The following is a 25203-nucleotide window of genomic DNA, read 5'->3' as shown; positions in this document are numbered from 1 at the left end:
GATGGGGGGGGAGAAGAAGAGAGGAGGAGGTGGAGGAGGAAGATGGGGAAGAAGAGAGGAGGAGGTGGAGGAGGAAGATGGGGGGAAGAAGAGGAGGAGGGAGAGTGGAGGAGGAATATAGGGGAAGAGAGGAGGAGGTGGAAGAGGAAGGTGGGGAGGAGGAGGTGGAGGAGACACTAATGGAAGAAGTGTGGGACAGGGACACTAAGATGCGTAGACGCAGAGCCTAACCTGTAGTAAGGGTCAGAGACGACCGTGTAAGAAGCTCGGTTCTAGCGCTCTGGAGTCCCATCTTCTTTACTGTGGTACAAGGTAAATTGAAAGTGTTTGGGGTGTATATGTGGGTGGGTGGGGCTACAAGTAGCTTTTGCTGTGTTATTCCCTAATGCTGAGTACAGAATGTCCATGGTAACCCACCATGCTGCCCCTGCCTTTATCAGGAGTCCCTGTGCAGTGGTTGAGGCTGAAGGTCTGTTTCATTCTGTAATAGCAACCGTCTTATCTCTGCCCACGGAAGTGTCCAGTCATGCTCAGAAAATACCGTCTGTCAACAGGAAGGAGAAGGGCCCCTTGGCAGGGCTCGACCTTTCTGTACCCACCTTACAGGTTATTGAGGTAACCTTTGGAAGAGTCACACACAGTCTACGTGGAAATGGTTACTGTGTCTCCCCTCTCTGCTCTTTCTGCTTCTTGCTTGAGTCTTAGAAAAGTGGACAGTGCTGAGGTGAGCAGTTTCTTCTGACACGTGACTAACAAGTCCAAGATCCAACTCAGCCTTTCATCAGTGGGGTTACTACCCATGAGAAAGACATTCAGATAAGGTCCCTGTGTGACCTCTACTGGCCAACACATTCTCCTAAGCAATGTGATCTTTGACCTCACTTGACCCTTTGGTGGCACTCGAGATGGTAGAGTGAGCAGACAGCTGTAGGGAAAGGAGTTTCAAGCTGACAGTGACCCTCGCAGAGCCTCCAGACTAAGTAAATTGATGCCAGCAAACGTTAAGTGCAAACCATAGGGTTTCACATATGGAGCTGTGTTTTAGAACAAGAGGGCGGAAATCCATCTAAAGAGGAGGGACTTGCCCGTGGAGACCCTCTCTGAGGTAGTGTATGTGCTCCACAGCGTAGTCTCTGGTACGGTCTATTTCAGTCAGCAGATGGGAACTGTCTTTGAGATGAGTAATACAGTTAGCATATTCCATTGTGTTTATAACAATAGCCTTAAAATACGTCTTAGTGAGCTGGGGAGGGGACAGTGCCTACCTCAGTGAGCTGGGGAGGGGACAGTGCCTACCTCAGTGAGCTGGGGAGGGGACAGTGCCTACCTCAGTGAGCTGGGGAGGGGACAGTGCCTACCTCAGTGAGCTGGGGAGGGACAGTGCCTATCTCAGTGATCCTGACAGGGACAGTGCCTAGGAGCACTGGCTGCTCTTTCAGAGACCGGTGCTCAGTTTCCAGCACCCACATGGCAGCTCACAGCCACCCATAACTGCAATTCCAGTGGATCTGACACCCTTTTCTGACCTGTGTGAACAACTGGCATGCATGTGGTGCACATACATACATACATGCAGGTAAAACAGTCAATCATACACATCAAATAAACAACCCAAAACCCACACTTCATGGGCTTCTAATTTAAAAGTTCTTTGAAAAAATAGCTTTAATTAACATTCTATGTTGATTTACAATGCTAGCAAGATAATTTCAGATAAAAATTTATTAGCTTTTGTTCATTTATTTATTTGTTTTGGAAACAGAGTCTTAAACCATGTGGCTCTGGCAGCCTAAAGCTGTAAGACCAGGCTGACTTTGAACTCACAGTAGTCGCTGTGTGTGTGGTATGGGTTCTGGAGTCAATGTCCTTGAATTAAAAGTCTTGCTTGGCAACTTACTGCCTGTATAATATTAAGCAGGTTACTAATTTCTTGGAGTCGCTGTTTTCTCTTTACCAATGGAATGAAGGATAGCTTCATTCATAGAATTATAGTCAGTCCCTAAGTTAACCCGTGTTATGTAGCCGGTCTCCTACCTGTGGGCAGAAGCTGTCTGGTTGACAGCCAAGCTATAGAGACACAGGCTCAGTTTAAAACCAACAACCAGAGATGTCAGAAGCGCACTGCAGACAGCTGTGTGTGTGTGTGTGTGTGTGTGTGTGTGTGTGTGTGTGTCTGTCTGTCTGTCTGTCTGAGCAGACTTTCTGAGCTGGCTGAAGTGGGTTACCAGTCACAGAAACAGACCATGGCCATGATAGTTTGTGGGGAGAAACTTCAGGGAAACGTGTGATGCGAGCCATTGCTGAGGCAGAACCGAGGATGCAGAGAGAAGCACCGCTGACGGGCATCGTCTTGGGGTGACCCCAGACGTGGTGCTTATGACAGGGCACTAAGCAAGCTGCGTTTAAGGAACTAAGGGGAAGTGTCACAACTGAGCTAAGGGTTCAGACTGAAAGCGTCAGGAAAAGCAGGTTGGGGCTTAGCGTGAGAAGGAAGTCACTGGGAATGCAGCGGAGACAGACTCGGGAGCATCAGTCGGTGCGAGTGGCCAGTCTCCAACAGAGCAGGGATGTGAAGAGCAGTGGACAGGGCCAGAGGGGTCTGCAAGGCAGCATCTTCCTTCCTTTCAAATGTGCTGAAGTACACAAAACCAGACTCTGAAAAACGGAGCTGGGAAAAGTCACAGAAGGACTTGAAGGACTAATGGCTGAAAATGCTCCTGGTTTCCTGAGCAATGTGGAAGACACTCAGCAGACTCCACAGAGAAGAACGAGAGCCACATACATACATACATACATACATACATACATACATACAGACAGACATACATACATACATACATACAGACATACAGACATACAGACATACAGACATACAGATGCAGATCGATGGGAGGCAGAAACAGAAAATGTAGAGCCAGGAAGGGAAAAATTCAAACTCCTTCCACAGGAGGAGCATTCATGCTTGGTTTCTCATCAAACCAGCAGAGAACACAGGGCACGAGAGTAGCATTCGTAGTGTAGAAGAGAACAGCATTCAGCCAGTAATTCAGAAAAAGTGTTTTCATAAAAGGTGAAGTAAAGACACTACCAGAAAAAGAATGACTAACCCCCAGCCAGGGCTGTACATGTCAGGAGGTAGGGACTCTCTCAGGGTGGAGTGAGTGGTGGGACTCAGGTCTGAGGACACTGTGAACAGTGCAGTGAGAGACCAGTTCATAAAACTAACTGTAAATGTGTTTTTCCCACTCATCTTCCCTACCTCTATAAAAGATTCAGCATGTTGGGTTTGTCACACACGCACACGCACACGCACACACACACACACACACGCACGCACACAGGCTGTCTGGGCTTGGCAGTTCACATTGTATCATGTGGGATATCAAGACAGGAGGACTACCATGAATTCAGGGCCAGCCTGGGCTACATACTGAGTCAGTTCAGGCCAATCTGAGTCACAATATGAGACACTGCTTCAGAAAAGGAAAGCTGTGTGCATGGTTTTCTCGTCACCTCTCTGTACAGTGCTGTGCGGGAGCTGTGGTTACATCGTGCTGTGAGATGGTTGAGTGCATGGGAGGGCGCTGATATATTTCTTCAACACTGTCAGGAACTGGAGCACCCATGGGGCTTGTGTTCATGCAGGCTCTACAACCAGGACCCCAGAGATACCAAAGGGCACCTGTACCCAGCAACAGGAGAGGGACAGAAGTGGACCCTGGTGGGAGAAAAGTCTTGCCTGTTACTGTGTTAGTACTATTCTGAAGTGGATTGTGATAAAATAAGTTGTGTGGTTTCTATAACAACTACGAAAAGAACCCTGGGAACATTCTAAGTAAATACCTACACATACTGTTCAAAAGGTCATTGAAATGCCTGGCAAAGGTACGTTGGACAACTTTGAGTTTAGACTAGAGTAGGTTAAAGAGAAAGGTTAAAGAATGGAAAACCGTGCACACAGTCACCCTAATGGTTAGAGCAGTATAAGAATCAGCATGGTGGGCATTGAGACAGGGGCTTGCCAGAGACTGACGGCTCCTCAGAAGGATAAGGGCCAACACAGGAAAGGGTAACGAGTAATAGTCCCAAAGTACATGAAAAGATCTAGTTAAAAGGAAAAACAATTCAACAAAACAAATGGAGTCCCCCACACCTTGGCAGATGTAGAAACCAGACAGCTACAGAGGACACCACTGTGAGGTAACCACACAGGTGCAAGGCCCTACAGTAAGGTGGAGCGTTCACGGTCACCTCAGGCCCTGAAAGCTCCTCCTGGGTAACCATGTGCTGTGTTCTGATAAGCCTGAAGGTCACCCTTGGCTTCTCAAGCAAGTTGTAGGCCAGCCTGGGCTTCAGGAGATCCTGCCTCAAAAAAACAATGCAAAACAGAAAGCCCAGCCCCAACCCTGAAAGAGTAGGCTAAATCCACAGATATCTGGGAATTAAACAACATACTTGCTTCTGTGTAACTTGGGGTGAAAGAAGAAACCATAAGAAAAGTTATAGCACAGCAGTAACAGAACGGAAGTGGAAACAGTGTCCGCTAGGACTCCTGGAGTAAACTGCATCAGTCAGCACAGTCTACGCTTGCACTCTGAGACACCGAAAAGAACTGGACATGGGGTGCATACCCATGGTCCCAGCATTTGGCAAGCTGAGGCAGGAGGATTGCCAGGAGTTCAAGGTCAGTCAGAGCTCTAGAATAAGTCCCTACATTTAAAAAAAAAGTTAATACATACAGAAAGGAACTGTCCAAATAAAGTAAACTCACAGCCAACTGACCAAGCAGCAACCAGAGAGAGAAAAACCAAAAACATAAACAGGGTCAGCGAGGAGAGGAGACTCCAACTATGGTGTTCTCGAAGGGGCAGAGATGCCTTGGCCATCCACAGTTCTGAGCTAGCTAACCTGGTGCGTCGTCATCAAGGCAGCAACGTGCCTTCCACAAGTTTGGAAGTCCGTAAGCAGTCACCTACCAAACCACAGTGAACCAGGCCCTCGCTCCATACCATATGCAAAAATTAACTCAAATTAGTGCACAGATTTTAGGGACAAACTAAAACTGTAAAACCTGTCAAGGAAAACACGAGAAAACACCCATAGCCATGGGCTACACAGAGCCCATTAGATATGACACCAAAAGCATGGTCCATAAAAGGAACATCGATAAAGTAGACTTCATTAAAATTAAAAACATGAGCGCTTCAAAGACGGGAAGAAAGTGAGACCAGGCCACGGGCTGGGAGACAGTGTTTACAAACTGCTTGTCTGCTCTCGTGTTCCGAAGGAGCAAACACTCTCACCCAGCAAGACAGACAGCTTAGTTTGGACATGGGTGGACAATGATTTGAGCAGAGACTATGTGAATGGCCACCAGGGCATACAACCATGCTCAGTGTCTTCAGTCACCAGGGAGTATTAAAACCACCACAGGATGCCACAGCCCTCTAGAGCTGCTTTTAGTCAAGACCAGATGTTGCTGAGGTAGAAAATCCTGAACGCCCCCTCCCCGCTCTGTGACCCAGTAGCCCAGCAGTTCTGATCCTAGGATTGAACTCAACCGAAGACACATGTCCTCCTGAGGAATGTGCACGACGCCTAACAGCGTGTCATTCATTATTGTCCAGAACTCGAAACATGAAGGCCTGTTAGTGAGTGAATAGATTAATAGCACGCAGTACAATCATTATGGGATATTGATCAGAACGAAGACCAGTGCCTACCTCCAGATGGTTGAATCCCATAGGCACTGTGCTCAGTGCAAAGGCTTACTTAGTACTGTACCAACAGAACGTCCCGAAAAGGACAGGTTCACAGTCAGTGGCTGCCTTGGGCCAAGGTAGTCATGGAGCAGACTTGAGGCTCTTCAGAGGAGTCTAGAGCTGGGCTGGATCTGACGTAAGTCTACATTGATCACAGACTGTTCACTACTGCTTGCGGTAGATGTTTATATAGTGTATAAATGTCCCTTAGTATAGCGGTTGACACACAGTTTGAGGATGTGGGGACGTCTCAGGCACACTCTCCAGCGTGATCAGGACCTTCACATGGTTATGCACAGTTGCCCCTGACTTTTACTACTAAAGATCTGATTGCTTATGACGTCATTTGCTTATTTTATACATAATTTCTAATTCTGAAACAATGTCATTCACTGGATCAAATGACCTCCTCAAACACACCGGCCATTGCAGAGGAGTGGTTTGGGGGACATAGATTTGCCTGTTCAGATTTGAGCATGTGCAGAACTAATGTGTTATAGTTAAGGAGCTGAAAGACTGTGTGGGAGCCCAGGCTTCTGAGCAGTGAAGAAGGTAGCTCTCTCTCCTGATCCCATTACCCTGTTTGAGGATGAGGGAAACAGTGAATTACCTGTGGCTATGCTTGCAGACCTGAAAGAGCTGGTCCTTCATTTGGGATGCTTCACCAGCTCACAGCCAGAGAGCTGGTGGGCTCTGAACGGCCCCTTTATCACGTGGTTCCCTGCTGCAGGTCCTGCCTCTCTCATTGCCACTGTTACTGTCACTCACAGAACCTTGTGTTTCAGCTCCTGCAGTTCAACCCTATGGAGCGTCTGGGTGCAGGAGTGGCCGGTGTTGAAGATATCAAATCTCACCCATTCTTCACCCCTGTGGATTGGGCAGAACTGACAAGATGAACATCACATGGAGTGTCCTTACAAGACAGATCCCCTTGTGACAGGAGTGGCTGGGCTTCAGGCACCCTGCAGCTAATGTGACAGAGCCTTGGGACAAGGACCCCAAGGAAGTGATGGGGCAGGAGGCTAACAGATTTGCTTACACTTCTGTCTGGAAAGGAACTGCTCGCCATGCCAGCAGCTGCTATGTGCACATCTCGCGATGAGATGTAACTTATTCAAGGTTGCAGGCGTGTTGCAGACAAGACTGAAACATGAGTGCCTGTGGAATGCCTCTGCCAGGGGGCTGGAACTGCAGAAGGAAGGTTGACGTGAGTCAAGGACCTTGTGGCAGCTGATGGTGTTTCTGCTAAGCAAGACTGGTTTACACGATAGCATCAATATTTGCTGAGTAACACTAAATGTGCTCTGTGGACAGTGTCACCAGTGGACTGGCAAAGCAGAGTGATGTGCCCAGTGCTGAGCAGGCCGGTTATCTCTGAGGAAAACCTCTCGCCAGCTTAGAGCTTGCTGGTCGATGCTGCTAACTGAGGGGCTCCTCTCTCCCCTGCCCTATTTCCTGCATTCTCTGCTTCTTCTCTTGGATTCTGCCTTTCCTACTTCTGTTAACACACATGCAACGAGAAAGGGAAGGGGCATTTATTCCCCAAACTGCCATCTTAACAGGACTAAGAAATCATGGTGTCAAATAAATGTGCTAAACCGTGTACGGCCTCCTCGTTTAATAGCTACGGTTCGAAGGTTAAGTGTGAAGAGTCTTTTCTGTTCTTTCTCTTGTGGAAAGTGGACAGTTTCTCCCACGGTGTCTTGGCGTGTTCGTTTTCCTTTGAGCTGGTGTCCCAGGAGCCGTGGTCTATCACTCATACAGAGTGATGTCCTGTCTCCTGACTGAGCGAGATGATGCAGACCTGAGCTCCTGCCCTTTTGGGAAAGAACCAGGCATTCACCGGTCTCCAGCATTTACTGACGCCACTCCTTCATCTCGCTGAAGTAGGGCGGCCGCCACTGTGTTGTTTGCCAAAAATTACAGGTCCTTTACAAGTGTTAGCGTGCCTTTGTCAAACTTGTTGTATCAGAGAATAGACTCAGCCTTGTGCCTATGCGCTAGGCAAGTGCTATCCCATTGGGCTTTCTCCAGCCCCTGAGTTTTTCTGTTCTACTCCATGTGCTTGTGAATCTGTGTGAGAGGCCACACAGGCTCCAACAGTATCTCAGCACCCGTCTGCGGACTGCCAGGTCTCCATCGAGATAAGCAGGAGCAGACATGCTTACTGAAACACAGGAAGTATGCTGGCTTTCTCCCTTCTTCCGTCATTTGACTCCCCCTTTCCCTGTTTGGTCCCCTTATAACCTGAAATGCAGCTGAAGGGCTGTGACAACACCAGGTTGGGATGTAGCAGGTCACCAAGATCAGCCCTCAGATCAGATGACATAGTCCCTGGAACCAGCCTTGGCTCACCACCCCCTGGTCTCATGACAGGAACTCATGCAGGTGAGACACAGAAGCACTTCCTGTGTGTGTTGGTAGGAAGTCTGTGAGCGCTCAGAGCTTCCTTCCAGAAGTGCCCTATGACACGGAAGCAGGACAGCTTCACAGCTAAGGTGAAGGCCCTGCCCCAAAGGACAGTAACATAAGTGGTTGCCATGGCAGTCTCCACAGCTGTCATTTCTCTTTCTGCATGTTTGATCAGAGCTTGCACTTAGTGTAAACACATCACTCGTACTGAACACAAATTATTTAGAAATAAATGGGATACTGGCCATGGAGCTTTGGTGCAGTGATATGTATGTGTTTGCAGCTCTGATGGTGGGGACTGGCTTCTGCTGTAGTTCATATTTCATCGACTCAAGGAGAAGAGTAGATTATGGGTGAAAATCATAAAAGAAATTTCCCATCTTTTTTTTTAAACTAGAGTAAAAGTAAGTTTTGCCCTTTTAGTGGCATTTTGGATGTGTGTTTGCTCATATGTCCACGTGTGTGTGTGTGTGTGTGTGTGTGTGTGTGTGTAGCCAACACTAGGTCTGTGACTTAGGGTTTCTATTTATGTGATGAAACACCATGGCCAAAAGAAAGTTGGGAAGAAAAGGCTCTATTTGGTTTATACTCCATATCGCTGTTCATCATCAAAGGAAGTCAGGGAGCTGATGCAGAGGCCGAGGAGGGTGCCGCTTACTGGCTTGCTCCCCATGGCTTGCTCAGCCTGCTTTCTTATAGAACCCAGGACCACAGCCCAGGGTGGCCCCACCCACAGAGAGTTGTGTCCTCCCCCAGCAATCACTAATTCAGAAAATGCCTTAGAGGCTTGCCTACAGCCTGATCTCATGGAAGCATCTTCTTGATTGAAGCTCCCTCAGGTGACTTTAGCTTGTGTCAAGTTGACACACATGTAGCTAGCACAGCATCTTCCTCAGTTTCTCTCCATTGTATTTTTGAGGCAGCATCTCTCACTGGACCTAGAGTTTCACGGTTTTGGCAAGACTGGCAGTGAGACTGGGATCCTGTCTCCCTGTTGCTGTGACCACAGGTCCACATTGCTTGTGTTTTAACATGGGAACTTGGGGCCTGAAGTCAGGGCCCTCATCCACTAAGCCATCCCCCTTAGCCCCATTCCAGCCAGAGTTAGGTGTACAGCAGAGTAGCATTTAGCATACTTAACCCTTTATGCAGCCATCACCACTAACTCTCTGCAGAACCATTTATCATCCTGAGCCGAAACCATAGCCGCTCCAGGGTCACTGCCTGTCCATCCTCTCCCCAGCTCCTGGTCTTCATGGCTTGGCTATGGTAGGCGCCTCATGTAAGTGGAATTGTATATGGTGTTTCTGTGTGTGGTTTCCCTGGTGTGTCATTTCTAAGTCAATCCATGCTGTGGACTGTACCTGTCTCCTGATAAGATCGACTGCACTCCGTTGAGTTTGTATCACGTTTGCTTAAGTGACTTACCTGGTGAGTGAAATCCAGGCCTGAGGAGGGGCTGCCATCGTGACTCAGCCCTGACCCTGGTGACCTGTTTTCCCAGCCTGGCTCACTGTGTGTGTGTGCTAACTGTGCTGAGTGTGGGTTTCCCACATCTGGCTGGGCTGTGCGTCTGTTCACATTGTCTCGCCACTGGGCTGTTGTGAGTGACGGTGTCCTGACCGTCAGAAAGCGTCCCCATGGTAGGAGCAGACACTGTGACATGAGTTTGCATTATTTGAGACAGACATTTTCATGACTTCTTAACAGTAATGATGGAGCTTTTAGGTTTTATTTTAATTGGAAGGTAATTATGCATTTACCTGTCACGGTGTAATGTTTGGATATGTGTGATGTGTGTATATTATGGAACTTATGAACACACATTCCCACAAGTACTTACTGTGTCTTTGCATGAGAACGGTCTCCTCTTTTTTGCAGTTTTGAATATGAATCATCCATCTTCATGCTGTGGGGTTCCTTGGGCCAGCACCTCCCTCTGGTGGCCATGGTTCTCAGGGGCTCCCTGGGATCTTGGTAATCTGTTCAGACTGCCCTGTTTAGTTTGTGTAATGCATGTGCATCTGTGTGGCTGTGGAAGTTACAGTGTTGCTCACCTTGCACCTTGTTTGCGACAGGTCTCTTACTAGCTGTACAAGCTGCTCACCTTGCACCTTGTTTGCCACAGGTCTCTTACTAGCTGTACAAGCTGCTGTGGACTTGTTTGCCACAGGTATCTTACTAGCTGTACAAGCTGCTGTGGGCTTGTTTGCCACAGGTCTCTTACTAGCTGTACAAGCTGCTGTACAAACTGCTGTGGGCTCCAACCATGCTCTCCCTCTCACCACAGGAGCCCCGGGGATGCAGCTGCACTTTACTGTGCCTGGCTCTGCGTGGGCCCTGAGGGTCTGAATGCAGGTGTGGCAAGCCCTTCACCCACTGAATCATCTCCCCAGTGCTACTCAAACTGTTTTTAAATAGCTGGAAACCCTGTTGGGTTCTCCCTCAACCTTCTCCTGTTTGCACTCGCGGTCAGTGAGAACCAAGAGTGGATCCTCTCCATGCCACCATGTACTTGGGGTGGGCAGTCTGGAACACCACACCAGACCCCCAAAGCATGCTGTGGTTGGAGTCACTTGCCCCATAGGTGGCCAGCCTTAAGCAGTCTGGCTGCAGGGCTGGGGAACGCCTTGCCTCCCAAGGCTCCTCCTGCCATTCTACCAGACTCACACACACAGCCCTCGTTTCTTCTGAGGATGTGGTTCTGCTTCACAACACTGTGGGTTCTGTGTTCTTCCGTGAACGAGTATGATAATCTCACACTGTAGAAGGCAAGGATAGCAAAAGTCTTGAATTGGTACCTACTTGTTTCTTGTGATTTTTTTTCCTGTTATTCCTAGAGTTTGGGTTGCTGCGGTACACCCACTCACTGGCACACCCGTGGGTGGTCACACAGCTGGGAAGACTGTGACCTGAGGGGCCGCAGAGAATGCCCAGGTGGAAAGAGCTTTGTTTGTGCTCTTAGAGAGAGCCCAAGTTTGTCATCAGCTCACAACTGTCTATAATCAGGGATCTGAAATTCTCTTTTGGATTCTGTGGGCATCTGCACTAATGTGGCATTCATTCACACACACACACACACACACACACACGTGCACATGCACATACACACACACACACGCACGCATGCACGCACGCACGCACACACAGATAAAAAATAGAAACAATTTGCAAACACCAATGCTGCTCCTCCTGGCCTTGGCTTATGAATGGCTGGCCTGCCTTTGATGGACAGAATGCCGTGCTCCCTTCTGGCTCTGTCCCTGCTGCCAGCAGCTGGCATGTTGGTGTGAAGGCAAGACCAGCATCTGCAGTGGGCTGCTCTGGTTTCTTTCAGGAGGGAAAGCTTGCTGACGGTGGTAAGAATAGCAGCTGAACGTACTTAGAGCTGCTGAAGCCTGTTCTTGGAAGTCTCACAGGAAAATCAGCGGAAGGCCAGCTCTCTGGGACGCCTGCTGATCAGAGTTTTTCAGGAGGTTGCCTACTTGGTATGGTTGGGGGGTTATAGGGCCCAAGTTTGATCACCCAGTGAAAGAGGTAAATAGGAGAGGGGGACTGAAGGACAACACAAGCCAGTTTCAGTGGCAGCAAAGGGACTGAGTTGTGTTTCCCTGGTCACCAGGGAGATGTGCACAAAAGGCACTGACAGAGAAAGCCAGGTCTAGAGTTAGAAGAACATTAAGCAAATTAAACTACACTTTGGTTCCTTAGCATTGGCTAGAAAGAGGCTATTAGCTGGATGACTTTTGCACAAAAATTCTGAATGATGAAAAATGGAAACCTCCTTCCACCCCATCATGTGTTCTTCTGATTTCTTGCTGCTTCCCCGTTTGTCTTCATCACCTTAGCATCCAGCCCTCCCTAAGCTAAAGCCAGAGCACCCACTTCAAGGACTTTGAAAAAAAAATGGGGAAAGAAGACACAGCCTCGGAGGGTGGCATGTGGTGAGCATGTGGTGCTCAGTGCGTTTTATAAAGGATCTTAAAGGGTTTTTTTATGTGTATCGGTGTTTTGCCTCTATGTGTGTCTGCTTACAGAGGTCAAAAGAGGTCATTAGAACCGGAACTGGAGTTACAGATGGTTGTGACTGCCGTGTGGGTTCTGGGAACTGAACCTAGGCCCTGTGCAAGAGCAATAAATGCTCTTAACACCGAGCCATCTCTCCAGCCCCACAGAGGACTTTAAATCACAGGTATCCCAGCCCCTGTATTTTGTTTGAGGAGAGGAAAGTTTCCAGGAGACACTGGAGGTGGGGTGAGGGGAGGAGAGAAAAGGTGAATGAATGAATGAATGAATATGAGTGAATGAGAATCCGCTGTGTACTGCAGAAGGCCAGGTGAATGGAGCTGAGAGGGTCTGGGTTGAAGGCCATGCTAGGACATGAGATGTTGCACTCTAGATGGTGGGCAACCACTAAAGGTTCTCAGGTAGCCGTACACATGACAACTTCTTTGGAGAGATAATTTTCGGGTGAGAATAGAGAGTAGTTGGAGGGAGAGAGACTAGAGGCAGGAGTGTAGTGTAGTTCACTACAGAAGTTTGGGCTGGAGGTGGAATCCTGAGCGACGGGAGGGTGTGGAGAGCTGAAGTCCCATTCCCACTCCTCCCCGGTCTAGAACTGACCTCAGAGAAAACCAAGCTCGTAGATTTCCACTTTGGAGCCCAAAGCCCTGAGTCCCAGCCCAGCCTCCCAGTCTGTTTGTATGTCGATGGTTTGCCTTCTGTCTCAGTAACATCCTGACATTTGTTCTCAGGATGCCTTCTCTCTTCATGCCAGACCTTTGACAGAACTGGGTTTACTCAGTGGTTCTCAAGATGGCCCCCATTCTGGGTCAAGGGACTTGGTGAATCTTCTTGCAACTCTGCTTTGAGTTTGAAATTACATGAATTTAAAGCTCTAGGAAAACAGGATGGGGCATAGCTGGAAAGGCAGGTCCTGGTCCCCATCCCACTGCTCCATGGCAGTGCCTCCCCAGGACAGTCTGTCTTGCACCTTCTAAGTCTGAAGACATTGTGAGATTTCTACAGAAGTCAGCCCAGTCTTCTTATCAGAGGGAATGGATGATTGACAGGAGATGATTAGGCAGCTGGAGAGAGAGGAACCCAAGCTGGGCCCTGGTGGCTCACGTCTTTAAGAGGAGCATTTGTTAGGGAGTCTCTACATCCCCAAAGAGATCAACTACTTCACTACAGCTTCTTTGACAGACAGCTCCTGTTCCCAGGCCACTGTTGCAGTACATGGTGTAGAAATTAGAGGTCTTGAGTTTTGATCCCTAGAATAGATTGGATTTTATATTCTTTCTTAGGGGATCTACAGTTGAAATTCAGCATCTAGTCTCCATCTTGCTCAAGATATTGCAAAGGCTCTGTCTTTGTTAGGGTTCCTGTTGCTGCGAAGAGACACTATAACCACAGCAACTCTTACAAAGGAAAACATTTAACTGGGCCTGGCTTACAGTTCCGAGGTTTAGTCCACTGTCATCACGGTGGGAAGCACAGTGGTGTGCTTGCAGACAGACATGGTGCTGGAGAAGGAGATGGGAATTCTACATCCGGATCAATAGGCAGCAGGAAGAGAGAGTGACACTGGGCCTGGCTTGAGGATCTGAAAGCTCAAAGCCCAACCCCAGTGACACTCTTCCTACAACAAGACCACACCCACTCCAACAAAGCCACACTTCCAATAACGCCAGTCCCTATGAGTCTATGTGGTCATTCTCATCCAGACCAGCACAGACTTCAAAGTCAGTCATTTGAGTGTCACATGGCTGCTGTGCTTTTTCTTTGACAAGCCTCAGCTGGGGACACTTCCAGGGTCAACTCATTTTACATTTTGCAAGGGGCATCGAGTTCCACAGCAGGAAAGTGAGGCTTTTGCTTTTTAAATTGTGTGTGAGTGTGTGTGTGTGTGTGCACTTGTTCCTGTGTGTATACACAGATGTATGTGCAGGTGCACATGTATTTGTATGCACATACACTTAGAGGACAGAAGTTAATCTTGGGTGACCTCTACCCTTTTGTTTTGTTTGTTATTGTGTGGTGGGGAGGTAGATTGTGCCGTGTGTGGAGGTCAGAGAACAGCTTTGGGGAATCGGTTTTCTCTCCCTACCTTTACATTGATTCTGGGCTGGAAGTGAGGTTGCCAGAGTTGCTTTGCAAGTGCTCTACCAACTGAACCATCTCACCGGACTTCTCCGCCTGTTTTGTGACAGGGTCTCTTACTGAGCCTGGAATTTAGGCCAGGCTGACAGGTCAGCAAGCCTCAGAGATCCCCTGCACCTGCTTCACAGGGCTGCGGTTACATGGCCTGTACCACCATACTGGGCCTAGCACGGGTCTGGGGATCCAAATTTGAGTTCTCATGCTTGGACAGGAAGCATCATGAGTAGGCCGTCTCCCTAACCCCAAGGATGTGCATGTAAGTGTGAAGGGGGGGCATAGAGGATCCAATTTAAAATTTTTAAAAATTTCGTACCAGAAGGACATTTTATAAAGTATTAAGAATACAGTAGCTGAGATCATTTATAAGATATATTCATTCGACTTTCCGGAAAACACCTATAAAGTGTTCGGATAGTTGTGTTTGCAATAGGGAGGCTGTGGCAGGGGGGCGTGGAGTTCCAGGCCAGACTCTGTCACGTGAGACTGTGTCGTATGAAAGGCAAACTGCCTGTGCAGCAGGCAGGAGAGATGTCCACGTGAGCAGTTACTTCCTGTGTCTACGCCGTGCTGCCTTGGCTGAGGTACTAACAACACTGGCCTTTCTAAATGACGCTGTTACCTAAGAGACCATAGGGAGGAGTGTCTTACACTTTTACCAGTGATGGCCAGAGGAGCATCAGGAGTCTGGGTAAAGGCTGGTACCCAGTCCCAGACAAATGCTGGGACACAAGGGACAGTGCACAGCTCTGCAGCGGCAGGAGCAGGGCTCTTCTGAACACAGGCTGCTCCTAGGGTTCAGGCATGGAAATGGAACCAAAGGGTTGCTGGGTAGAACTTGCTGTCTTAGGAAAGAACTGTTTGCATTTTATTTTCCTGCTTTACTTCCCACCCTACAATGGGCTTTGGCCTCCTCTGAGCTCAGCCTTCGTCTATGTGACCCCACAGTGCTGGAGGCTCCCTCTCCCTTATACCCCCGTATCTGAGGTCAGAACCCACTGACTGTGCCTTTTCTGATTGTATGGCTCCCTTCTGAATGGGGTCTGGATCTGGCACTCAGTGCTCAGTTGGCGTGGCTGGCAGTGATAAGCCTTGGCACCCAGAGAGCAGCCATGGATACTGCTACTCTGTCCCTCTGCTGCAGACTGCAGCCGTGTCCCACAAAGATTAGCCCCTCCATGGGCTATCATGGCTGGAGGATGAGAGGGAGGGAGGCCGCCTGCTGCAGCTGTCTGCGTTAGAGGCAGCCACCCCCACTTCCCAGGTGCCAGCACGGCTCTCCCCATCCTACTTCTTCCACCATCGCAGCTCCCTGAGCATCTTTCCGAGGAGATTTTTGTTAGCTCTAAATCCACGCAGGGAAATTACCAAGAGACCCTTCCCCAGCTGACTTCCCTCCCCTCGTCCCCATTCTTTCTTCCCTGTTTTTGTCTCCTTCCGAAGCTGGGGTCAGAATCCCTAGCCAGACTGAGAACATGCTTGCTATTCCAGGGCCCAGATGCCAATGTGCGGCAGCATCTGGCTTGTTGGCAAGCGTTGCCGGCAGTTGTGCTGGCTGCTTCTGGGCCTGTCATGTGGCCGAGCCTGTGGATGGGGGCCTTGTGACAAAACAGAGTTTCTTTGAGAATATGGTTTCAACCATGGTGCCCACCAGGAAACAGTGCACTGGGTGGAGGGGACCTGGATTGCCGGGCAGGGGGACTGTGGGCTCTGGCTTCGACGGTGCTCCTGGCCTGTTCAGCAGAGCTCCTGTTTTGTGCTTCCGAGCCGGCTTCTCCCATGAACTTACCTTCTTGCACCGTGAGTGTCGCAGGTGCCTTAAGGCATGGAGCTCCTTGAAAGAGAAACACAAATCACTAAAAATGCTGAGATCAAATCCCGCTCCTCAGAGGCGCCCGCTTGGCACAGGGAGCGCATGATAACAGCTTGCCTTAGAAAGGTGACATTTCTGCTGAAGGCTGAATAATAAAAAATGCATTTTTAAAAAACTCAGCCCTTCCGTGTCTTCTGGTGGTTGACGTTTGAAGTGAAGGCCATTTCTTCTATGCGAAGGGTCTTTTTTGAGGCTAGCCCTCAACCACAGACACATTAACCCTTGTCACCATTGATGAGGCTCGGGGGCCTTTTAAATTAATGATCACATGGTGGGGCTCTCAGTCCTCCTTTCAAGGTGTAAGCCTCCAGTTCAGAATGTGTCAGACACTTGCTCTCCAGGGCTTGGAGGGGATAGGAATGGCGAGGAATGTAGCTCTGCCTTCAAGGATGCAGGCCGTGGTGCCCAGGTGCCACGTTGCTTCTCCGACCTCACTCCCCACAGTCTACAGTGCCACCCACATGTTTTTGTGGCCAGGGGAGTGAGCTATTCAGCAGGTGGAGACACGGATGTCCTGAGAAGATCCATTCTCATTCACGTAGTAAGCTGGCTCTTCAAACCAGTGGTTACAGTCCCTGCAAGGGTTGGATTCTTGGTTGCGACCCTGTCTCATTCAGTAACATGCTGTGGTCTGAAGTCCCACCATGTTGGTTCATGTGTTGAAGGCTTGGTCCCCAGCTGGTGGATCCAGCTACTCGGAGGTGATTGCATTAGGAGGGCTCTGCTCTGATCTGTGGGTTGATAATCTGTGGCATTGCTGAAGGTGATGTAGACTAGGAGGCAGGGGAGGGCTGGTTGGATGAACGGGCCGGTGTGGCTGCACCTTTCCTTCTTCCCACCTCCATGCTGTCCTCCATGAGCTGAGAAACCATGAGTCTAGCTAACCACAGACCCAGAGCCCAGAACGGTGAGCCACGGTAAGTTTCTCTTCTGAATTGTTCCTCTCAGTGTAAAAATTCTGTCAGATTCATATGTGACCCCTCGCTATGCACCCCTTACCCCACACACTGTGATACAAGGGTTCTTTGTGAAGCTGAGGGCCAAGACCAGCTGAAGGAAGGAGCCAAGATGAGGTAAAGACTAGTGTAAACTCAGAAACAACCACTTCACCCTCTTCTAGAGGAACCAGGGAGCAAAGGGGAGGTCACAGACAACATTCTCCACAATGGGTTGACCATACACCCTGATTGCCAGTGGTTGAAAATGAAGTCCTGGCAGCCGAGAGGTTGTGCTGTCTTGGAGGGAAAGGGAATGGTGACATAGCTTCTGTATGCAGCCCATGGCGCAGCCAGTCTGCCCATGAGGCTCTGGGCTGCCTGGGCCCAGCAGCTGCACATAGGAGGAATGTGTTCTATTCTAGCACTTGTTAGTGCACAGAGCTTGGGAACGGGACAGTCACCTTCAGAGCTGCTGTCTAGTTCAAGGCCCCATGCCAAGGGAAAGCTGTGAAGGATAGAACCAACTTGAACAGGACAGGGGTAGGAAAAGACTCAGAGTAGACAAGAGGGTCAAGCAGTCTCGGAGTGAGGTGTCAGACATGTTTTAACACTTCACCCAGACAACAGAAGAGGGAGCCAGAACAACCTGATGTGTCCCTATAGATTAAAAGGGCAAGGCCACAGAACAGGAGTTGAGAAGGAAGATGGCAGTGTGGTGCTGCATTGTGCACACCCAGCAAGCAGGAGGACCATGAACTTGAGACAAGCCTGGGCTCTATGGTCTATGGATCTTAAGCTATCGTGCTCTCTCTCTCTCTCTCTCTCTCTCTCTCTCTCTCTCTCTCTCTCTCTCACACACACACACACACACACACAGAGAGAGAGAGAGAGAGAGAGAGAGAGAGAGAAAAAGAGAAAAAGAAAAATGATGGAGCTAGAATAATGTCCTAGCACACAAGGAACCAATTCTAGAAAGATGTGCTCCAAAATGAGAAGCTGATTTAGGAAAGAATTGGGAATAACAAGAAAATTTTGAGAAATGAAAATAGAATGACCAAAAGAGTGATTAAACATAAGAAACAGTGTCTTCATAGTAACAGCAATAGACGACGACGACGACGATGATGGTATTAATAATGACAATAACAAAGTAAGGATTGAAGAGAAAGCACCAAATTCCAAGCTGATCAAAGATGGTGCATAGTGTGATTAACTCAAAACAAGAATGGAGGGTGGCGGGGCTGAGCTGACCCAGGCAGACCCAAGAAAACGCTTCTGAAAGTAAGCCGGGAAGTTCCCCATAGACTGAGCACATTTGATCCCCATAGATCGGAGCACACGGGGACTGCCAGCCGTGTGACCTCCAGGATGAGGGGTGCTCTGAGCACTGGAGGAAAAGGAGCAGGCGCTCCTCACAGGGCGGGGTCCAGTTCTTCACTCCACCCATCAATGGTGTCTTTGGTGGGGAAAACACGGAAGGCTCTTCTGTGCCCAGCAGAAGCCTAAGCAGGGAAGTCCCCTGCAGTTAGTAACGTGTGGGAGCTCGGGGCCTCTCTCCTGGTCATGCTGCTAAAACGGGGACCCACACAGCGATGGCTCATGAAGATCAAAGGGTGAGTTTTACCTGTATGAGGCCAGGGGTCATGATGGGTCTGGAAAGAGCTTTCTTCCTCCTTGTACGTGGATGCTGTCTTCTGCCCTGACATGGGGAGTCAGAGAGAGGAAGCATGTGCTCTCGTGAACCCTGTAAGGCACTAATCATTCCCTTCTTGAGGGCCCCACCCTTATGACCTCATCCAATCCTAATTACCAAAGGCTCCACCTTCTGCCATCACAAGCTGGGCTAGGATTCACCATGAACTCTGGAAGGACCAAACAGTCCACGATAGTTCCCACGACCTCTTCCTAAGGAGCTGATGGAAGATATATCAGACAGCTGGAGTGCAGAGAAAGGCAGCGGCTAAATGCACAAATTCAGTAATTGTAGATCTGTGACCACAGGAGGAATGGGTGGAATGGAGACGTCAGCACTCCAAACATGACTGTACGATTTCCGTGTCATCACTTCGTGTTCATGAGATAGTGTTAAAAGACCTTTGGGGGTGTGACCAAGCCACCAAGGATTGTTGTCTTTATAACAGAGGTACACTTTCCCACCACACGAGGAAGCAGAGAGCAAGTCTTCAGACAGGAGTCCCAGCCACTTTGCTGTGTATAAATTACCCATTCTAGAACAGGAGGAACGGTCCTGGGATGTGTGGGATAAAACAATGATGTTAACACAGGAAGTTCAGATTCTCCATGCCCTCTGCTTCAGGGACCAGGATTCAGCATGGGAGAGTCTGAGGTTGGAGAGAACTGGCTAAGACTTGACAGCACTATAATTTGAGTGGCGAGTCTCTAAATAAATTTTCAATGTGTTGTTATCTTTGCTATTTATTTGTTTGTGTATTTTTTTAAAGCTAGAGTCTGATGTAGCTGAGGCTGGCCTCGAACTTGCAGTGTAACTGAGGGTGACCTCATCTCATCCTCTTCAATCTGTATCCTCCCAAATATTTATCTGTCACCTATCTAACCTATCTGTCTGTCTGTCTGTCTATCATCTACCTACCTACCTGCCATTTATGTGTATAATGTCATGACACTTGTAGAGATCATGCGAATCCAAGGGCTCGATTTGGCTTGGTAGCAAAGCCTTTACCCACTTAGCCATTACACTAGCCTCCCATGTATTGCTTTTTTTTTATTATTTAAGTTTAAATTTGTGGCTTTGTTGTTTTGTTTTTATAAGATAGGGTTTCTCTGTGTAACCCTGGCTATCCTGGAACTCACTCTGTAGTGAGGGTGGCTTCAGACTCAGAGATCTGCTTGCCTCTGCCTCCTGAGTGGTAGGATTAAAGGTGTGTGCTATCACCACCCAGCTTAAATTTTTGTTTTATACTTAGACATGCAGATGAGAATCCCAAGTTTTCCAGTCAGCAGTATTGTCTGTTCACTCCAATGCAAAACCCTAGAGGCAATCACAGTTCAGCAGAGAGCTGCAGCTTGCGCTCTGCCTTCTGACCCTTGCTAGGAGGTTGGCCAGGCTGAGTAGGAATATCTTACAGCACAGAAACTGCTAGAGTCCAGTCTTCAGACAATTCCCAGTCTTATCAAAAGCATTCAGAACTTCTACCAGCCAAAGTTATCAATTTGGCCTTTACGTATTTATATGCAGGACTTGAAAATGGTAAAAGCTGAGTTGGTCATCCAAGGAGAGATCCAGGGATAAACCTATCATCCTAAAAACCAAAAAGAAAAGGAAAGGAAAGGAGCATTCATTCTTATTTTCACGTGAAGTGGCACTGTACACACAGAACGTCCACAGGATGAATGAGAAGTGTGGGGTTAGAGCATGCACTGCCAATACATACATACATGTACACACACGCACCCCATGTATACACATGTGTAAGCACCCCAAAAGTCCCCAGCATTGGATTCAGATATTAAGTAACCAAAGCCTCCAGGATCCCCAAAGAAAGCCAGTGGCCTGCATGCCTCCAAGAGAGTTTCAGACACCACTTGCAGCCAATCAAGAGGGCACCATCTTGCAAAGAATACAACACAGGGGCACAGGTTGAACTCGGCTGTGTGTCTGCAGTTCACAGAATCAACATGGGGACTCTCAGGGCAAGCTGTCTGGGTCCTTCAGTGCACCCTTTGTAAAGAGAAGCCTGCAGCTCATATTGGTAGGATGGAGAGGCACTAAAATGTTTGAGAGGGGTGAGACTAGAGTCCAGGAAGGCACTGTCACAGGACGAATGTTAACATTGGAGGAAGGGGGGCTGATAGAAGGGAATATGTAAAAACTTTTGGGGTGCTTACACATGCATGTACATGTATGTATGTATGTATGTATGTATGTATGTAGACCTGTACATATATGTATTTGTGTGCATGTGTGAATGTGTAGGTGAGTGTGTGTGCCTTTGTAGTGTGTGCATCTCTGGGTGTTAATGTATGTGCATCTGTGTTTACACATGTGTGCCTAGTGTATGTCTGTGTGTACACAAGCGTGTATTTGTATGTGCCTGCTGCATGTGTGCCTGTATCTATGTGTACATGTCTGTAAGTATATGTGCACATGTGTACATGCATGCATGTATGTGCACGTGTGTATGTATATAGAGTAGGTATTGGCTACCTTGTCCCTTCCCCATTTCTACAGGACTATCTTTTTTATTGGAGTAGCTGCAATTGAGAAAAAGGCAGCCTCTCCTCAAGGCATTTTCTGCTATTGGCCAGGGAATAGGAAAACCTATAGTGTCTGTGAAGTGAAAGGCACCTCTGATGATGTTCTTGTCCAGTGCACAACCCTCACGGTTTTATAAAACAGCCTTGGGTCTCCACGTTGGTCCAAGCCTGTCTTCATTCAGTGTTATTAAGGACAGGGATGTTTTTCCAACGTGATTTTGTTTGAAGAATTTTACTTCAGTGCATTGTGTGATCTGGCGGGAACTAGACAGTGCTATGGAACCTAATATTTCTCTTGTTCATTGCAGTACACAGCATCCCCGAGGTAGAATTAAGCACTTCCTGAGATGTTACACAGCATTGGGAACGGCGGGGCTGCCTGGCAGCTGAGGCAGAAAGTTCTATGGCACCAGGTCCTTCTGTAGCTGGCACAGTTTGGGCTCTGGGGTTCATTGTGGCCTCTGGAATTTGAATCATCATATCTCAGATTAGGGTGGGAGATAGATCCACAGTAGTAAAGGTTCAAATCAGAGTGCAAGTTACTAGTTTTTGATGGGAATCATAAGTAGCAATGCCCCAGAGGGTGCCCTGCTAGATCCAGCCCCTCCCTCCCCGGCAGGAAGCTGCAAAGCAGAGGGAGGTGGCTGATCCTAATCGTCTCTGACATTCTCATCAGACTCTGGTCCACCCATCGCTGCTCCAGGGAGATGCCTGCCAGCTGGACCAAAACACTTGTGTCAGCCGTGTCACGTGCCGCACACACCTACAGATGCTTGCTTGCTCACTCGCTCATGTGCCCAGGCTCCACAGAGAGGAAGAAGGGAGCAACTTCCACTAGTAAGCCTGAGAGACAAGGTCAGCCCTGTAATTTGTGGCTCGAGAGAGGACTCAGCAGCCTGTCTCCCCACCCCTGACCCACACCCCCATGCAGAGAATCCCAGGAAAATAAGACCAACAAACTGCAGACACCGTCTGCTGCAGACTGGGTACCAAGTGGATGCTGACCCAGGGGGCCTCAGCACACTCCGGGGGGCACATTTGAATGTCCCATGTGCCTCCAGGCCCTTCCGGGGAAAGGCTGCGAATGTCGTTCATGGGTAGAGTACTTGCCAAGGTTGTGTGAGCCTCTAGGCTCAATTTCAGGTACAAAAAAGAGGAGGGGACGGGGGAAAGGTGAGTTTTAAACATGGCATACGATTTAGCCTGATGTAGAATACTTAACTGCAGTGCATAAGTACCAGGTCCAATCCCAAGTACGGTGTGTGTTGGGGGGCATGGCAAGGAGAGATAGAAGGGTGCTGTGAATGAATCAGAGAAAGCATCAAAAGAAAATCCAGGGGCTGGAGAGATGGCTCAGTAGTTAACAGCACTGACTGCTCCTTCAGAGGTCCTGAGTTCAGTTCCCAGCAACCACATGGTGGATCACAACCATCTGAAATGGGATCTGATGCCCTCCTCTGGTGTGTCAGAAGATAGCAACAGTGTACTCACATTAAAAAAATAAGTAAATAAATAAATCTTTAAAGAAACAAGGAAATCCAGGCCAGGCATGGTGCCTTGTACCTGTAATCCCAGTCCTGAAAAGGTCGAGGGAGGTGAATCAGGAGTTCAGGGCCATCCTTGACCACATAGCAAGGTTGAGGGTAGACTGTGTAAGACCCCACCTTTTCTGTTGCGGGGATAAAGCACCACGACCAAGGCCACTTACAGAAGAAAGTGTTTACGTGGATTACAGCCTCCCAGGGGCAAAGCACGGAGGCAGGCTCAGGAATCGGAGACTTGCGTCCTTTACTGTGGGGATGAAGCAGACGAGAAATGGAAGTGGTGAGAGGCTTTTCCTCTCAAAGCCCATCTCTGGCACACTCCCCCAGCAAGGCCGCACGTCCTAAACCTTCCCAAACAGGGCCACCAACTGGGACTATGGGGACATTTCTCATTCAAACCACCACATTGTCTAAAGGCCCCACCCCCCACCCCGGTTGTTGCACAAGACTGAACTGCGCTGAGCCCAGTCCATGAGTTTTACTGCTTGTGTCTGGCACTACAGGGTCCTGCTGGGTCCAGCCTTATCAGTTGGAAACCTCTTCTGTGTTTAGAGAAATGGTAGAAACTTCTTGTGAGAGTCACAGAGTCTTGAGCAGGGTTGAGTCCCTCCCCTCCCTCCCTGGTGAGGACTGCTCAGTGTGGGTCTGTCTGTATGTCTGTCTGTTGGGTTGTTGGTTTGTCTTTATCTCTGGATACAGCGTGGACCCAGTGCTGTTGCTGCTCTGGGCTCAGACTCAAATGCTTTGCAGGCCCCCACGGCTCTCCGAGCCTCTCAGCCACAGGGCTACCTGATCAGCCTCTCGTGTCCTGGAACCGGGTCTGGGAACATCTGCAATTGAAAAGTTCTTTCCGTCCTAGACTTCTGAACAAACCCTCAGCTCTCAAATGTGAGCTCGCTGACAGCAGAGTTAACCTGGCAAATTAGATGCCCTAAAGTCCTCAAAGCCTCATCCTTTAAATGGATTGGACCCAAAATGGAGATGATTTATGTATATTTTGAATTTAGAAGAATTTTGTAAAGAAAAACATTTCTTCCATGAGTTTCTGGTTTAATTGCCTGGCAGGGAGGGCAATCCCAACACAACAGTGTGGAAGTGGGGCGTGAAAAGCAGCAAGTGAAACGGATTTATGAAGCCCATAAATAAAAATGAAACTCATTCCATTGTCCAAATTGAGTGGAAAGGCACAATCTACCCCGGTTCCGATAAATCGCAGGATGGGGCACACGTAAGGGAGAGTCCTTTCCATTTTAATACAGCAAGACAATGGGTGTAACATAACTGAGGGATTAAAAGAAAAAGAACATTTCACTTTGCCAGACCAAGAAGGCAGGCTCCCTATGCTTACTCCAGAGGGAAAAATGCACTTTCCCAAAGCGAGCTAAAGCTGAACCCGGACTCAGACTGGGCTCCAGTGAGTGTGAGCAGAGGTGAGGTAGGTGTGCAGTCTGAGTGGCTGGTGTCCATGTCTGCTCTGTGGTGAGGTGAATCTGACATGAGTGCCCCTGTCAGCCTGGCCCGTGGCTTTCTAGATGAGATCACATTCTTAAGTTTTGTCTGATTTTGAGAGTTGGTACATTCTCAGTCTCCCGCTAGGTCTTGTGACAGGCCAAATGTCAAGTCAGTTGGCCCAAATTAAGGGACGTCACTAGGCATGAATGGAAAGTGGCTGCTGGGCTTTCACATCTAAACTCTTGGGCATGGATCCATGCTCCATTCCTCTGCTAGACACTGTGACAGATGAGTCCTGGGCTACCCCCTCACCCACTGATCCACAACAAACGGCCAGGCTTTACCTCCTCCACCCCTGTAGCAGCAACCCCAGGATGCCCCAGGGAACATTTAATGCCAGTAACATGGGAAGATTTGCTTGCAAATGTGGCTTCCAGAAACAGTTCTTTGTTGTCATCTGTTTCCTTAGGACAAAGCATTGCCTTGAACTCACAGCTCTCCTGCCCTGTCCAGATCTGTGCCACAAACTCTGACCAGAGCAAAATCTCCTAACAGATGAAGTTTTTTGCTTAAACAAAAGTACATAAATTTTTTATTTATTGAGCCTATGTGGCTACTACATGTTTGCACATGTGCCGTAGCCCATGTTGTCAGAGGACAACTTGGAGCCCTGATTCCATGTTTGTCCTGAGGTCATATGCAGGTCTCTAGACTTGGTGGCAGGTAACTTTACCCCATGAGCCGGACCAAAATGAACTCTTTAGCCCCCTCCAAGGAGAACTCCCGTGACAGCTACTGTGAGTAGGACTTTGGAAGCTACCTCTAAG

The 25203-nt window shown here is 48.7% G+C and overlaps 1 protein-coding gene across 5 annotated transcripts in view; it reads left to right on the top strand.

Annotated features, from left to right (window-relative positions):
- Rps6kc1 (ribosomal protein S6 kinase C1) overlaps positions 1–7365 on the top strand; it is a 141646-nt gene extending 134281 nt beyond the window's left edge. For all 5 annotated transcript variants that reach the window (XM_032915432.1, XM_032915431.1, XM_032915433.1 and 2 more), the window contains one exon: positions 6548–7365. In XM_032915432.1, coding sequence (XP_032771323.1) covers positions 6548–6658 — 111 coding nt within the window. In that variant the 3' untranslated portion in view covers positions 6659–7365. The remainder of the gene's footprint in view (positions 1–6547) is intronic.
- The last annotated feature ends 17838 nt before the right edge of the window (positions 7366–25203 follow it).

The sequence above is a fragment of the Rattus rattus genome, chromosome 10 (genome assembly GCF_011064425.1).
Source record: "Rattus rattus isolate New Zealand chromosome 10, Rrattus_CSIRO_v1, whole genome shotgun sequence".
In the NCBI taxonomy this organism is placed as follows: domain Eukaryota; kingdom Metazoa; phylum Chordata; class Mammalia; order Rodentia; family Muridae; genus Rattus; species Rattus rattus.
Note: the sequence above shows the minus strand (reverse complement) of the source record. Positions and strands in the feature narration are given on the sequence as shown.